This window comes from Pongo pygmaeus, chromosome 2, assembly GCF_028885625.2.
Source record: "Pongo pygmaeus isolate AG05252 chromosome 2, NHGRI_mPonPyg2-v2.0_pri, whole genome shotgun sequence".
Lineage (NCBI taxonomy): Eukaryota > Metazoa > Chordata > Mammalia > Primates > Hominidae > Pongo > Pongo pygmaeus.
Window position 1 is genome coordinate 128,306,362 of NC_085930.1, and position 14,348 is coordinate 128,320,709.

At 48.0% G+C, this 14,348-nt stretch overlaps 1 protein-coding gene across 3 annotated transcripts in view; it reads right to left on the bottom strand.

The window, feature by feature from the left end:
* Positions 1 to 14,348, bottom strand: part of RARB (retinoic acid receptor beta) — a 781,226-nt gene that overhangs the window by 17,291 nt on the left and 749,587 nt on the right. For all 3 annotated transcript variants that reach the window (XM_063662108.1, XM_054483091.2, XM_054483092.2), the window contains 2 exons: positions 11,210 to 11,370; positions 410 to 586 (listed from right to left, as the gene is read on the bottom strand). In XM_063662108.1, the coding sequence (XP_063518178.1) occupies positions 410 to 586; positions 11,210 to 11,370 (338 nt within the window). The remainder of the gene's footprint in view (positions 1 to 409; positions 587 to 11,209; positions 11,371 to 14,348) is intronic.

Here is a 14,348-nt window from a genome sequence, read left to right on the forward strand (position 1 = left end):
CTAAACAGACCTGGGGAAGAGTGGCAATGATTACTCAGTAACTTACAGGTGCCAGGGGTCCTGAGAGCATATGTGATGATTTTATTTCTTGTAAAATCAGGGGGTCTGGGGTAAACTTAGAAACATTCAGGAAGACTGAAACAACAGACCAGCATTCACCTGTAGAGTTTGCCAACCTCAGCCCATTTGAGCCTCGCAGACCTCAGTGAGCCTGAGGGATGGGAATTCAGCCCATTTCACAGATAAGGAGCCAGAGGCTAGGTGAGTCCACCTACTAAGTCAGGTGAGTGCTAGAGTCAAAACTCAAAACCTCCTCTGGAGATCTTCAATGCCTCTTGGTCCCCTCCCTCCCCTCCACGGTGCCCTCTCTCCCTCCCCAGACCCATCGAGAGCTCAAAAAGGCACATACCAGGATGTCCAGGCAGGCGGCCTTCAGCAGGGTAATTTGGTCTGCGATGGTCAAGCCAGTGAAACCAGGCAGACGTTTAGCAAACTCCACGATCTTAATAATGCACTTGGTGGCCAGTTCACTGAATTTGTCCCAGAGGCCCAGGTCCAGTCGGACTCGATGGTCAGCACTGGAATTCTAGGAGAGAGAGAAAATGTCATCAGATACAGTTTCCGGGAAGCTCTATAGGAGGGGAGAAATTCAATGTGTTTCCAATTAAAGGGGGTGACATGTCAGCCTTGAGCAGGCAGGTTGTTGGTGGGACAGCTACATTTTTTTTAGCCTGGATTCATCCTTTTTTTGTGTGTGTGTGAGACGGAGTCTCGCTCTGTCACCCAGGCTGGAGTGCAGCAGCACGATCTCAGCTCACTGCAACTTCCACCTCCCGGGTTCAAACGATTCTCCTGCCTCAGCCTCCCAAGTAGCTGGGATTACAGGCATGTGCCACCATGCCCAGCTAACTTTTTGTATTTTTAGTAGAGACAGGGTTTCACCGTGTTAGCCAGGATGGTCTCGATCTCCTGACTTCATGATTCACCCGCCTCGGCCTCCCAAAGTGCTGGCATTACAGGCGTGAGCCACTGTGTCCAGCTGGATTCATCCTTTTAAAATGCTTAAAATCTTACGCCTGTACCACTGGATCATCAAGTAACAGAGGAGAGGGAGTTTCTCTGTATGCAGTTATCCAGCTAAAAGCAAGAAAGGAATGAGGAGTCACCATTTTCTAACTCTGATGAATGAATGGCTCTAAGCATTGACCATCAGTACTTGTTAATCTCTTAAAAACAGGCCGCCTGTCATGCTGATGTCCTGATGGAAAAACACACCACCACCTGTGAAATATTCTGGCCAGAAATCAAACTTGAATCAGACTGAGACTCTAGATAACCTCAGGAAATCCAGGGACAGGGTAAACTACACAAAGGGGGTACAGCTATCAACATCCAGAATGCCAGAAAATCCACAAAACCAATGAACTGGTTTCTTCAATAAGAACATTGCAAGAGAGAAAAACAAGTGGAGAGAGAAATCTATAGATTGAAAGCAACTCAACCCAAATGCTCATTAACTGATGGGTGGATAAATAAATTGTGATTACAACTTTGCGTTGAAAATGCTAGGTAGTGTTAATAAGGAAGGAAACTGTAATACATGCTACAACATGGATAAACCTTGGAAGCATGCTAAACCAAAGAAGGCAGACATAAAACACCCATACACAAAATGATTCCATTTATATGATGTTCTGGAAAAGGCAAAACTATAGTGATTGAGAACAGCTCAGTGGTTTTCCAGGAGCGGGAATGCAGGTGGGGACTGACCACAGGTGCACAAGGAAACTCTCTGGAGCAATGGAAACATTCTACATCTTGACTGGAGTCAGGTTATATGACTGTATACTTTTATCACACTCATCAAACTATACCTTTAAAAAAGATAAAATTACATTATGTAAATTATACTGCAATAAACCTGACTTAAGATACTGAGAAAACTGACAACCAATTGCATGGTGTAAACCTTATCTAAATTTTAATTCAAAAAATAAACTGTAAAGAGATGGTGATATATATGAGAAAACCAGAAATATGAGCTATTAGGTGTTAGAGATCATTTTATTTTAGGATGGTAATAATGGCACTGATGCTTTACTTTCGTTTGCAGAAGCTTCTTTCATTTAGAATACATATTAAGATATTTACAGATAAAATGATGAGATATTTGTAATTTACTATCCAACAAAAGGCTGACGTTTGGTTCTCTGACAAATGTAAACAGCTCAGGAGAGGTACTGTGTTTCTCAAACTGTTATCTTTAGTTCCCCACCTCAGTTAAAATCAGTCTACAGGAAGTCAATAAAACTAGCTCTTGCTTTGAACGTCTGCATGGAAAGCCAGAAAGAAGAATTTGCACGAGGTGCCACAGACACTGCAAAAACGATGGTGGCCAACTTTGCCTTCCATGACATTCCTTGTGGAGAGTAGACATGCATCCTCCAGATTTATTTTATTCCTTCCTCAAGGACCTTGGTGGAATACAGTACACTTGGGGGAACATGAGATCAAGATGTGTGGCCATTCGGGCCGTAATTAAATTTAATAGGCAGTTTATCTGGTTCGTAGGAAGATGACACGGAAGAGAGGGACGGAGAGTCAAGCTTATGGAGGGAAATCATTTTACAATAGAGTATCCATCTGGAAAAAAAGACATTGCCCCGACCCAGCAAGTGTGAATGAAATCTTCATCAACATTGGATGAGGTTACTTTATCACGCGCCAGGGCTGAGAGAGAGGAGCCTGTCGCACCTTCTATTAAAAATAATGCACAGCCGTCTTAACGGCATGTAAATCTAACTCACTATTATGCAAACTGAAGGGAAGAGGCAGTTAATAAAACACAAAATAACCTGGTGTTTTATTATTCTGGCTGTTGGATTCATAGGCATGAGGCTTCAAATGGCTTATATATTATCTTCCAGCTGCGGCAAATGGAGAGCCCTGGCCTGCTTGGGTTGGTAATGAAGGCGGCTGCGGGGAGCACTGGGGAAGCATGGATTTTCAGCAGCATTTCTGAGTGTGCAGGGAGGAAAACCAACAGAGAAGGAGAGGCAGAAAGTGGGGTGATGAGGAGTGACCCTTGCTGTGAGTATGAGGCAGGCTGATGAGGAAAACAGCCAAGCCAGAAGGGCAAGGGGCTCCCCTCCATCTGCTGCCAACTGAGAGTCTGGCCAGGGCTTCCAGGGGAGGCCCCCTCTTCGGCAGGGGCTATAGGAGCTGCAGTGCCTCCCCAGGATGCCGTGCGGTGGCCCACATGGAGGGTCGCGCCCATGGTCCCCCAGGGCCATCTTAAGCAGCAGAAAAGCCCAACCCTAGTATGAAATCCAATTAAATGGCAAGTTTTGCCACGCAAATGGATCCCTTTCTTCTGCTGGTTTGGTTCTCTGCTGCAACGGGCTGCCTTCCTGGACTGGCAGGACTTTCAGAACAAGACCTATAAAGGAAAGTGGAATCACCAGCAACTTTAAATCCCACTCGAGGCAGCTTCTGGGTATTACAGTGGTTTGTTCAAGGGTTCTGGCTTTTTTTTTTCAAAGCTAAGAAGGAAATGTAAATTTTCGTTAAAGAAATAAAGAATTAAAATTCTGTGGCAATGTTGAGTATATCCATGGAAGTGCCTCCTTCCTCCCCAGGCCTGAAATCCTTCCACCATCCTGGAGACTGATGTCCTTTCAAGTTCAATTTGCAGACCGTCCCTGTCACCCACATTCAATTCCTGCATTTTGTATGTTTTTGTATGTAACCAACCCTTTTTCTAGGGCTTGCCTCGTGCCAGGCACTGTTCTACATGCTTAACAATCATTGACTTGCTTTACTTTTCACAGCGCTCCCACGCGGTAGGCACTATTATGGTCCCCATTTGGCTGATAAGGAAGCGAAGGCCCACAGAAGTGCAGTTATTTGTGCAAGATCCCGCGGGTGAACTGGAAGGTGTGGGATTCACCCACACAGTTGGGTTGGGGTGTTTAGGCTTCCCACCACTGTACCATGTCACCCCCTCCCTACTGGTTCTTCACACATTTCTACTTTCTGGTTAGAACTTCCTGACTCCCAAAGCCTGTGGTTGCATCTGTGATCTCCTTCCTTATTGGAATCTCTGGATGCTTCCATCAGGTAGCTACAAGAGCTCCAGCACGGCTATGAAGAGAATGTTATGTGCCAGCCAACATCTCTTTGTGGTCAACACACACATCATCTAGGCAGTATGACAGCATGGCTTTGGGAATGTCTGCCCCGAACAGAAGAGAACAGAAGAGAAGTCCCCCAACATGCCTGCAGCATTTTCCTTAGGACCAGATGCCTCCAACAGGTGGGGAGAAGGCAGCTTGGCAGCCACCCTGTAGCTCTGGGTAGACAGGAGGGCGTCATCTTAAAGGCATGGTGCAGTCTGTGGGTAGAGAGGGCTTCGAGCAAAGGGCAATGGGAGAGGGCAGGTAGGGAGGGTCTCTAGAATCTTTTGAGTATTTCCTAGCAGCCTGGCTAAAAGCAAGAGTGATGCTGCAGGATTCCCCTAGAGGTCACGTTTCAGGCGTGCTCCTGGACCACCATCGTCTAAGATTCCTGAGCTGGGACATGACCCTGGAAGGGACCAGCTATCTAACTGCAGCCCCTTCACTCCTGTGGTTCAGAGATCTGGGGCCTTGGTCGAGTGCAGGGGTGGGGTGGTGGGTGTAGTCCAACGCCCTAGAGGATGTCCAAGAAATGCTAGAATTCTGGAGTGGTCCCAGCTGCTGGAAGGGGCCACGAATGCCTTCTGGAGCCACAGGGCTCATCTGAGAAAGATCAAAAGCCCTGCCCTGTGTCCCTGCCGAAGCCTTCCAGCCAGACACAGCAGCTAGGGGCCACCTTCTTGGAACTTCTTTTTCTCATGACTAGAAACTTCCCTTGGCTCCCTAGGGCTAATGTTCACACACCTTATACCAGCACCCAAAGCCCCTAGGAAGCTAGCCCTGACCTACCTCTTCAAACTTAGCTCTGCCTCCCTCCCACCCAGCCCCATCCCTGTGAAACCCTGTGCCATGTTCATGCTATTGCTTTTGCTGGGAATGTCTTTCCCTTATTCCATCACTCAGGAAGAATGTGGGTACTTAGCACAGTGCCTACAGAACATTTTTCTTCAAAAGATCAGGACTTACGTGTGCTGCCAGAGGTTTCTAAATACTCACAACACTTGTGACAAAATTTGATTTCCAGCTAGACTTTGCAGAGAGTGGCAAGCATGGAAAGGTAACATCCATGCACTCAAGTTCCGCACTCACTAGGTGTTAATTGTTTGTTATGGGTTAAACTGTGTTCCTCAAAAAGATGTGTTGAAATCCTAGCCCCGAGTATGTCAGAATGTGACGCTATTTGAAAATAGGATCTTTATAGGGGTAATCAAGTTAAAATGAGGTAATTAGGGTGGGCCCAAATCCAGTATGACTGGTGTCCTTATTAAAAAAATGTGGAAATCTGGACAGAGGTTGACATGCATAGCGAGAAGACGATGTGAAGAAACACAGGGAGAAGATGACCATGAGAAGACGGAGGATTGGTGTCATGCAACTACAAGCACTGCCTTTCACGCCAGAAGCTACAAGAGGCAAGAAAGGGCTCTCTCCCAGAGCTGTCAGAGACAGCGTGGCCATGCACACACCTTGATTTTGGACTTCTAGCCTCCAGAAACGCGATCAAATAATGTTGTCTCAAGCCACCCAGTTTGTATTATTTTGTTCCAGCAGCCCTAGGAAACTAACACAGTAGGTATGCAGTCATTGTTTGTTGCAACATGAAAGAATCGTCTAGGTCAGGGGTCCCCAAGCCCTGGGTCGTGGGTGGGTACTGGTCGGTGTCCTGCTAGGAACTGGGCCACACGGCAGGAGGTGAGTGGCCAGGAGCCAGCATTATAGCCAGAACTCCACCTCCTTCAGATCAGCGGCGGCATTACATTCTCATAGGAGCATGCACCCTACTGCAAAGTGCGCATGCGAGGGATCTAAGTTGCCCTTTATGAGTTTCATCCTGAAACTATCCCCAAGCTCCACATCTCTGGAAAAATTCTGTTCCATGAAACTGGTCCCTGGTGCCAAAAAGGTTGGAGACCACTGGCTGGGTGATACTGGCAGCACAGGTGTGTTTACTAGCAAGAAACTGAGGCTTACTAAATTAACAACTGGCTCAAAGTCAGACAGCTGTGAGGTGACAGTGGGGAATGGAACTCGGGTTTCGTGGCCCCCACTGACCTTCTATCCCTCCTGGTGCATCTCTCCTGGCAGCCCGAGCTCCCCGAGTTCCGGGTTCTGCTCCTCTGGTTGATCGCAAATGTTAGTTTCCAAAAAGCGCACCGAGTCCACCCATGACGACAAGTGCTCAAAACAGCCTTCCTTTTCTATGGTATGTCTCCTGGAAAGTCTTTCATGGTTTAATAATTCTGTCTGTGGTCATTTTTCTGAGCAGGTTAAGGGCTTCTTAAATCTTCGTAGTTCACATTCACAAGCCCCTCGGAGGACAGCTTACCTCCCGCCAGGCCCCACGTGGTGATGAGCGGCCCGCACACGGCAGAGCGGTGGGAGGCCAGGAGCAGAGGCGGCCCGGAGCAGACAGCACGAGCTGGGGGTGTGGGCTACACCACCTGGAAATCTGTCCCACTGTCACACCCACGCTACTTTACAGAACCTGGGCATGTGGCTCGAAAAAATGACAAGACATTTATGATGGGACGGAGAGGAGGAGAGCTGCACATTCGGCACGCCTCCTCTGTGCCGGAAACTGTGCAAGGCGCTCCATATATTTTTCTCATGGAACCCTCCAGGCAGGAGGTGGATGTTTTTAAAACTCCCGTTATACAGATGAAGGAACTGAGGCGCAAATGATGATGTAACTTTCCAAAGTCACATAACTCCTAAGTAGCAGAGGTAAGAGTTGAACTTGAATTTATGACAGTCACTAAAGCCCAAATGACAGTCACTAGGGTTCACCCTAAGGAAGCGGAGAACACGTCCTCAGAGCGAGGATGTTACCCCTGGTTCAGTCCTGATTCTATTTTGGAAAGCTCATCTATAAATAGCTTCTCTCCTGCTTTCCACCTTTCCACAGGGATTCCACCCTCTCTCCTTTTAGGGCGGCGGAGGGTCATTGGGTAGAAACCTTCCCAGGGATACTAGCTCTGAAGATTGTGGGTGAGTGCCCGGCCCTGGCCTGAGGTGGGGGTGGTGGGGATATGTTTCTGCCTCTTCCATCCATTCCTGCGGCCTCCTGGGACCCAACCATTTGTCCCAAATCTACCCTAATTAGGGAAGAAAAGGGAACTACTCTTTCAAAGATCTGTAGATGCGCAGCTGGCTGCCTTTCTTATTCCTCTCTGTCCACTAATTCCGAAGGCATCTGACGGGGATGCCACTCTGGTGAAGATGACAGGAAGTTTCTTGCTGTCATCTGGAAGCAACTGCCTGTCTAAAAAAAGCTCTTTTTAAAAATGCTCAACTCGGAACTAAGAGCTTGCAGAGAATGTGTTATGGCTGCTGTTATTTATTTATACCACTGACTTCCAGAAAGGATTTTAAGTGGCTCATAATAAAAACACAGCTAGATCTGGGGAGACAGTAGAAATGAAGAGCACGGTCAGCTGCGAGACTGGCTCAGAGCGCCCTCCACCCCGCAGTGGGCAGCAGGCCTCTGGAAGGATGCCCAGTAAGTGAAGGGCCACGCTCTAGAGATAAAATCATGTTTCTGTTTTTCTGCCTGATCCACAGGTACAAAAAGTCTCCACAAAGTGTTTAGGAGGGTGGGCCCCGGATGAGGACTGGGGGTGACTCATCCCCATATTGGGGTGGATAGGAAAGGGCCCTGGAGGCCTGCAGGGAAGCCTCTCTCTCTTAGGCGAGAAGCAGAGGCTGAGACTAGAATTGCATGGTAGTTTACGTGGGAGGAGATCCCAGGAAGCACTGGAAGAGCAGAGTGGGCAACGAAGGAAGGCGGCCAGCGGAGATCATCACTGTGGGCAGTCAGAGCTCGATCTACTTGGGAAACTCTGGGACATGGTTTAGAGGATACCTAAGAGTATCCTGCCCAACGAATAAGGAAGCTGAGGGGTTTACCTCACCAGCTTCTACTCATCAGTGGCGAGGGACCGCTCGCAGGAGTGCCAGTGCCTCACATGTCAGCCATCCTGTAGGAATCCCGGTCACACCAGGGTGCATGTTCCAGGAGGGGCAAATGCTGTACGTTATGTTTGTCCTGCCCTCCTCCAGGTTAGAGTGGGAGCTGTTTCACCTGGTTACTAGATGAGTCAGGGTCTGGGGATTGACTTGGCTATGCTAAGACACCACCTGGAGGAGATGGAGGGGGCCCCTGATGTAACAGTTAGTGGCCCCAGGTATTGCCATATAAAGCCGCTCACCTCATGACCTGGATCAGAAGTCTCCTCTTTCAGGAAGACCTCCCCACTCTGATCTCTTTTCCTCTGACTTTCTTGGAGCTACAAGATTGATTTATTCCTAGGTCACAGCTCTCTCCTCCTAGCTAGATGCCTCCAATGGCCCCAGCTTCCATCTCCCTTTTTGGCAACCCTCTCGAGGGATTCTGTGTATAGTACAGTGGTTAAAAGAGCTGCCCTGGAGTCAGACTGTTCAGGTTCAAGTCTCACCTCTGATCACTTGTTGACTGAGAGAAAGGGGAAAGTTATCTAGCGTTTCTGTACCTGGCTTTCGCATCTGTAATATGAGGGCAACGAAACCCAATTCATAGAGTCCTCATAAGGAGTAAAAGAATTAGTATACTTACAGTACTTAGCATGGTCCCTAGTACATAGTAAATGCTCAATAAATATTAGATGTAATAATTACATTGATAATAATAAAGATTTTTGACCACAACCCGTCAATTACTGTTCATTATTTACAGACTAAAATACAGACTCCTCAAGTGGCACTCAAGACTCTGCCAGGCTTTTCCCATTCTCACTTCCCACTCGCTCTCAACTCAACACAGTCCACCACTGCACAGCGCCTGTTTTCTCTCATCTTCTCTTTTCGTCCCTTCCCACCGTGCCAGCCTGAGTTCCCTCATTTCTTGGGTCAAGACGCCCTCACCTTGATACACAACTCAATACACAGCCTGAAATGCCACTGAATGGTTGGCAATTAGTAAGTATTTCTAAAAGAAATAAATGGCATACTTTCTGGTAATGGTTATTCATCATGTTACTTTTCTGTATTGTCGGATGCACCCAGCATGGGGGCCAGGTCTCTGGAGGGTCAGTTCGTACCCAGTAGAAGGTGCATGTCCGGATGATTTTTCTGCCACTCCACTGCTGGGTAGATATTTTTGGGTTCTATCACAGCAGCTTTTCATAAATTGTCTCATTTCATCCTCCCAACTATTTCACATTATTCCAATTTAGAGATGGGAAAACTGAGGCTGAGAAACATTAGGTAATTTGTTCACTGTCATGGGGCTGATGGTGGCTGAGCAGGACTTGAAGTACATTCGTGTGGTTCCAGGCCTCTGTTCTGGATACATAGGGTCACATTCCACTTTCTCTCCCAGGTGAAAATGAAAGCTCCCTTACAGTGTCCAGTCTTGTCCTGGCCCGTGCCCCTGCTCTGGGATGGGACAGTGTTCCCCAAACTCAGTGAAGGCTGGTTGAGGTTGAGCCGAGCCTCTCCCTCGGCCTGGCAGACATGCCAGTGTTTCTCCTGGCTGACACCAATGGGCAAGGTGGACCCCAGAGTGCCACCCTGGGTCTTGCTTCTCAAAGCCCGGCTCATTTGCTCTTCAGAGTCTGGTCTGCAGACCAGCAGCATAAGCAGCCTGGCACCTTGTTAGAAATGCCCCTAGGCCATGCCTGCTGCACCAGAACCTGCATTGTAACAAGATCACCAGGCGCTTCAGATGCACGCTGAGTTTTGAGAAGTACTGCTCAAGGTTCTACCTCTGCTTCCAGGTGAGCCAAAGTCTCTGGGCTTAGCCAGGAGACTTGTCTGTTTAAGGTGGGTGCCAGCCCTTCAGAAGCTGGTGCCACCCAACTGTGTAGCCTCATCTTCATCTGAGAAGCCACCTAGGTGTGTGCTGGCACCAGTTTCCACGGACGCTCCTCTGGGCCTGCTCCTGGTCACCATTATTGTGTTACAGATACCACCTATATCCTAGCGCACTAAATCCCATGCTCACCAAGAACTGCTGCAAAGCCCCTCTGCTCACTGTTTTTGTTTTTTCTTTCTGGTATCACTATTTTGTCTTTTTATCTTCAGGACCTCCCATGCTATCCTTTTTCTAGCACACCATTCACCAAACCAGCAAGTGCTACAATATTTGGATTTTTTTTTTAAAGTATGTTTACTATAGCATTGTAGGTGAGCAACCTAAGCTTTTTAAAGAGGCCAGAACAACATTCTAGTTATATTAATTCATCAAATATCTACTGAGTGTCTACTACATGCCACAAGTTAGAAATATACATCAGTGAACATAATACATGCAAAAACCACTTGGAAAAATTAAAAGCACCTCATGACCCCTCCACTGGCACAACCTAGACCAGCCAACATACACCTCCTACCTTTTAATCTCACTTCTCTTTTTCCTGCCTCTCTTTATTTCTAATCTCAGTGAAAGGCCATTCATAGTGGAACACTGGGAAGCAGAGGGGGAACATTCACTCAACTGGGCATGCGGCATGCCTACCCCAAACTTTTCTAGGCCCTGGCTTGGGGGTTTTGTACCTGTCCTCTCACAGAAGGCAGACCTTGGCCCAGGGGATGGCCTCTTTATCTTGGCTGGATTTCACAGCTGGATTGGGGTTTTTAAAAGATCAGGCCCTTGTCCCCCTGGATCCCTCTGTACAGATGTCTGTCATGACTCATGTAACGCTTCACTGGCTTTACTTGTTTCCTTCACCAGATCAAAGTCTCTGAGAGCAGCACTGAATAGTTCATGTTGCCAGGGCTCAGAACACAGCCTGCCGTATAGCAAATGCTCAGTTAATGCATCTAGAGTGAATGCCTGTGTGCATGACTGCAGTGAGGCAGCACTCAGCCTACTCACTGATTGCCCATGCCCAAAGGCTACCGCACAGAGAGAAGTGGCTACTACATAGCCCCAGCCGGCTAGCATGCAAGTCCCTGCCAGGCCCAGTGCAAAGTGTGCGTGTGTGTGTGTGTGTCTGCACACATGCACGTGCAAGGTTTCCACACTCCCAGCAGCCTGGGGCAGGGGTATGTCTTACCGTGGTGTATTTACCCAGCTGGCAGAGCGAAGGGAAAGTTTCCTGGTGAGCTTTTCGGATCTTCTCTGTGAGATCGTCCAACTCAGCTGTCATTTCATAGCTCTCTGTGCATTCTTGCTTCGAAGTCTCCTTCTTTTTCTTGTTCCTGTCATTCCTGACAGCTGGAAACGAGAGAGAAGGCACATCAGGGGTCACTGAAGGCTGGGCCTGTGCTCCTGAGCTGGGAGGTTCCACCTCCCGATGCTGCCTTAAGCTCATTTGATATTTGGGACAGAAACAGTGGGAAGAGGTGGTAATAACACACCTCCCTGGAAAAGGGATTTGGCAGCCGCGGGACCCCGGCAGAGAGCTAGGTTTGTCTTTCTGTATGTGCATGTGCCCGTCAGTTGTTTGGAAAGCTTGGGCTCACCAAGGAGGCTCAGAGTCTTGGCTTGTTGTGAGAGAACTCTTTCTGTGGACTGGATCTCTTGAAGAGAGAAGGATTTTTCCAAGAGCTTTACCCTCAAATGGGATGCCCTGAGTGACATCGTAGGGGAAGGGTCAGGGCTCTGAACAAAGCCCCTGTTGCTTCATAATTAGTATTTCCTAGCTAAACATATTGGTGTCTTTGCTTTTTAGTTTTCTGAATTAAGTGACTGGCACTTTTGAAGAAACTCATCCGAGAGGAGATAAGGATGATGGTTTTTGTCCCTTCATGTTTTTCTGCTTTCTAAACTTTCTGTATGAACCATGTTATCTGTTTTGGTCGATAAAGTTACTTAAAAATAATAATTGATACAGTATGAAACCTTCAGCCTGGAAAACCATTCATTCCCTTATTCGCTGGTAGCCACTCGACTCCACGTTGTGTCTGGGACACTGGACCCACAGCAGGTGTGCGTCCTTTCCCTCTGCATGCTCCGAGCCAAGCACGGTGCCAGGCACAAAGTCAGGGCCCAGGACACAGTGCTATGGAAGCCCGTGCTTCCTCCTGCAGCACAGGCCTCTGGGATGACTTCAAATCCGAGTGTAACTCAAAGCTCTAGCCCCTGGCTAGGATCTCGTGGGGAAAGAAACTGAAACCCAGGGAGGCAGACAGGCGAAACCAGACCATGCCAACCCCTCCAGGGAGCCCATGTTCCCTGGGGGCCCAGTGGGTGCCAGGCTGGATGCTGCCTGGCTGTGCATGCCACCACCGTGACCTGGGAATCTGCACTGCAAAATGACCCAGGGCATAATCTGATCTGCCCTAAGAGGATCTGGCCTGAGCTGCCTCCCTAAGAGCACACAGGTGATTTGAGAACTGGCAGTTCCCTGGGTTCCACACCGTGAGAATACCCATATTTGGGGTAGGAGCTGAGGGCAGAGTAAGACAATAGCAGGAGGAGAGAGGAAGTGGTGAAAGGAAAGAGCAAGGGGTGAGAAGGGGGAGGAAAGAAAAAAAGGGAGGTGAGTCCTACTACAAAGTCAGTGTCTGTACAAGCCTCTCCTACCCAACCAGGAGGGAGGGCAGCTGGGGAGAACAGGAACATTTTTCTGAGTCCCTTGAACAGGGTATCACAGTATCTCACTTGATCCCCTTATCAGGTAGGCAAGTTTAAACCCATTTTACAGATGAAGAAACTGAGTCTTGGAGAAGCTAAGAAATATGCTCAAGTTCACATGGTTGAGAAGTTCTTTTCTCACTTGGACTCACTTACTTATTCCTAAGGAAACCAACAGGTCTGAAGAGAACACCCTTCTAGACAGTTTCCTTCCCCCAGGACTCTGAAATGACACTGCTCATTGGCTCAGAAAATTTCTAGATCACTGGTGAAATGAGTGGGTAGCGCAGCCTCAGCTGTATTCTTTCCCAGGGCAGACTGGCCCCTTGAGACCTCTGTGACCAGATCCCTCCCAGCCAGCACAGGACGCTGGGTGAGAGTGGGTATTGTGGTTCAAAGCAGAGAGAATACAAAGAAGCCGGTGGGCAAAGGAGACACAATGAGGGGGAAAAGGGTCATGCAGGGTGGCAGAGACGGCATGGTGGCTCTCTGTGACGATGGAGTCTGGGCTGCTAAGGGGAGGGAATGCCTGAAGGCTTGTGTGTGAGTGCACAGAATCTCAGGTGATCAGACCCCCCTTTTTTCCCCTGCCCCTGCCAATGGCCTTCCTTAGCTAATGAAAAAGTCAAATCTAAGCAGGGAGGGTCCTTCTGAAACAGAGCCCTGAGGAAAAGTGCTCGGCAGTTTTTCACAAAGTTATACGCAGAAGTACCATGTGATGCAGCAATTCCTCTCCTAGGTGTACACCCAAGAGAACTGAAAATATGTGTCTATGCAAAACTTGTCCATGAATGTTCATGACAGTGTGACTCACAGCAGTTGAAAAGTGGAAAGAACCCAAATGTTCATCACCTGATGATGGGGAAGCAGAATCTAGGATATCCTTACGGTGGAACATTATTTGTCACAGAAAGGAATGAATTACGGACACATACTACAACACAGATGAAGCTTTAACACATACGCCTTAAAGAAGCCAGTCACAAAAGGCCACACATTGTGTGATTCTAATTATATGGATGTCCAGAACAGGCCAATCCAAAGACAGAAAGTAGACTCGTGGTTGTCAGGTCCGGGGGCAGGTTGGTGGGGAGGGAGGATCGGGAGTGCTAACGGGTTCAGGGTTTTGTTTTTTAGGAGATGAAAATGTTCTGGACTTACTGGTGAAGGTTGCACAACTTAGTGGATCCACTATGCACTGCTGAATTGTACAGTTTCAAATGATGAATGTTATGCTATGTGAATTATATCACAAAACAACACCAACAAAAAACCCAGAGCCCTGTGGGAGGCAACACATCGCTAAATACCAGGGACTGCTTTGACTTGATTCTGAAGCTGAGATGACACCTACAGCTACATTAAAACACAGCAGTAGCCTCACTACCCTTTAGTGATTGTGTGGCAAGGGCCACTGGGGCATCAGCAGGTGAAGAATCCTAGCTCACAAAATCCCCACAGTAAGCCAGGTGAGGTGGGCCTTATGACCCCATTTCTACACTCAATGAACTTGAGACCCAGCAACACCATGTTTGAAAGTAGTCAACCCAATGTGCATTTCAGTGAAATGTGCAGAAAGAGAGACCACAAAACAAACTAACAACCCACACAAGGAT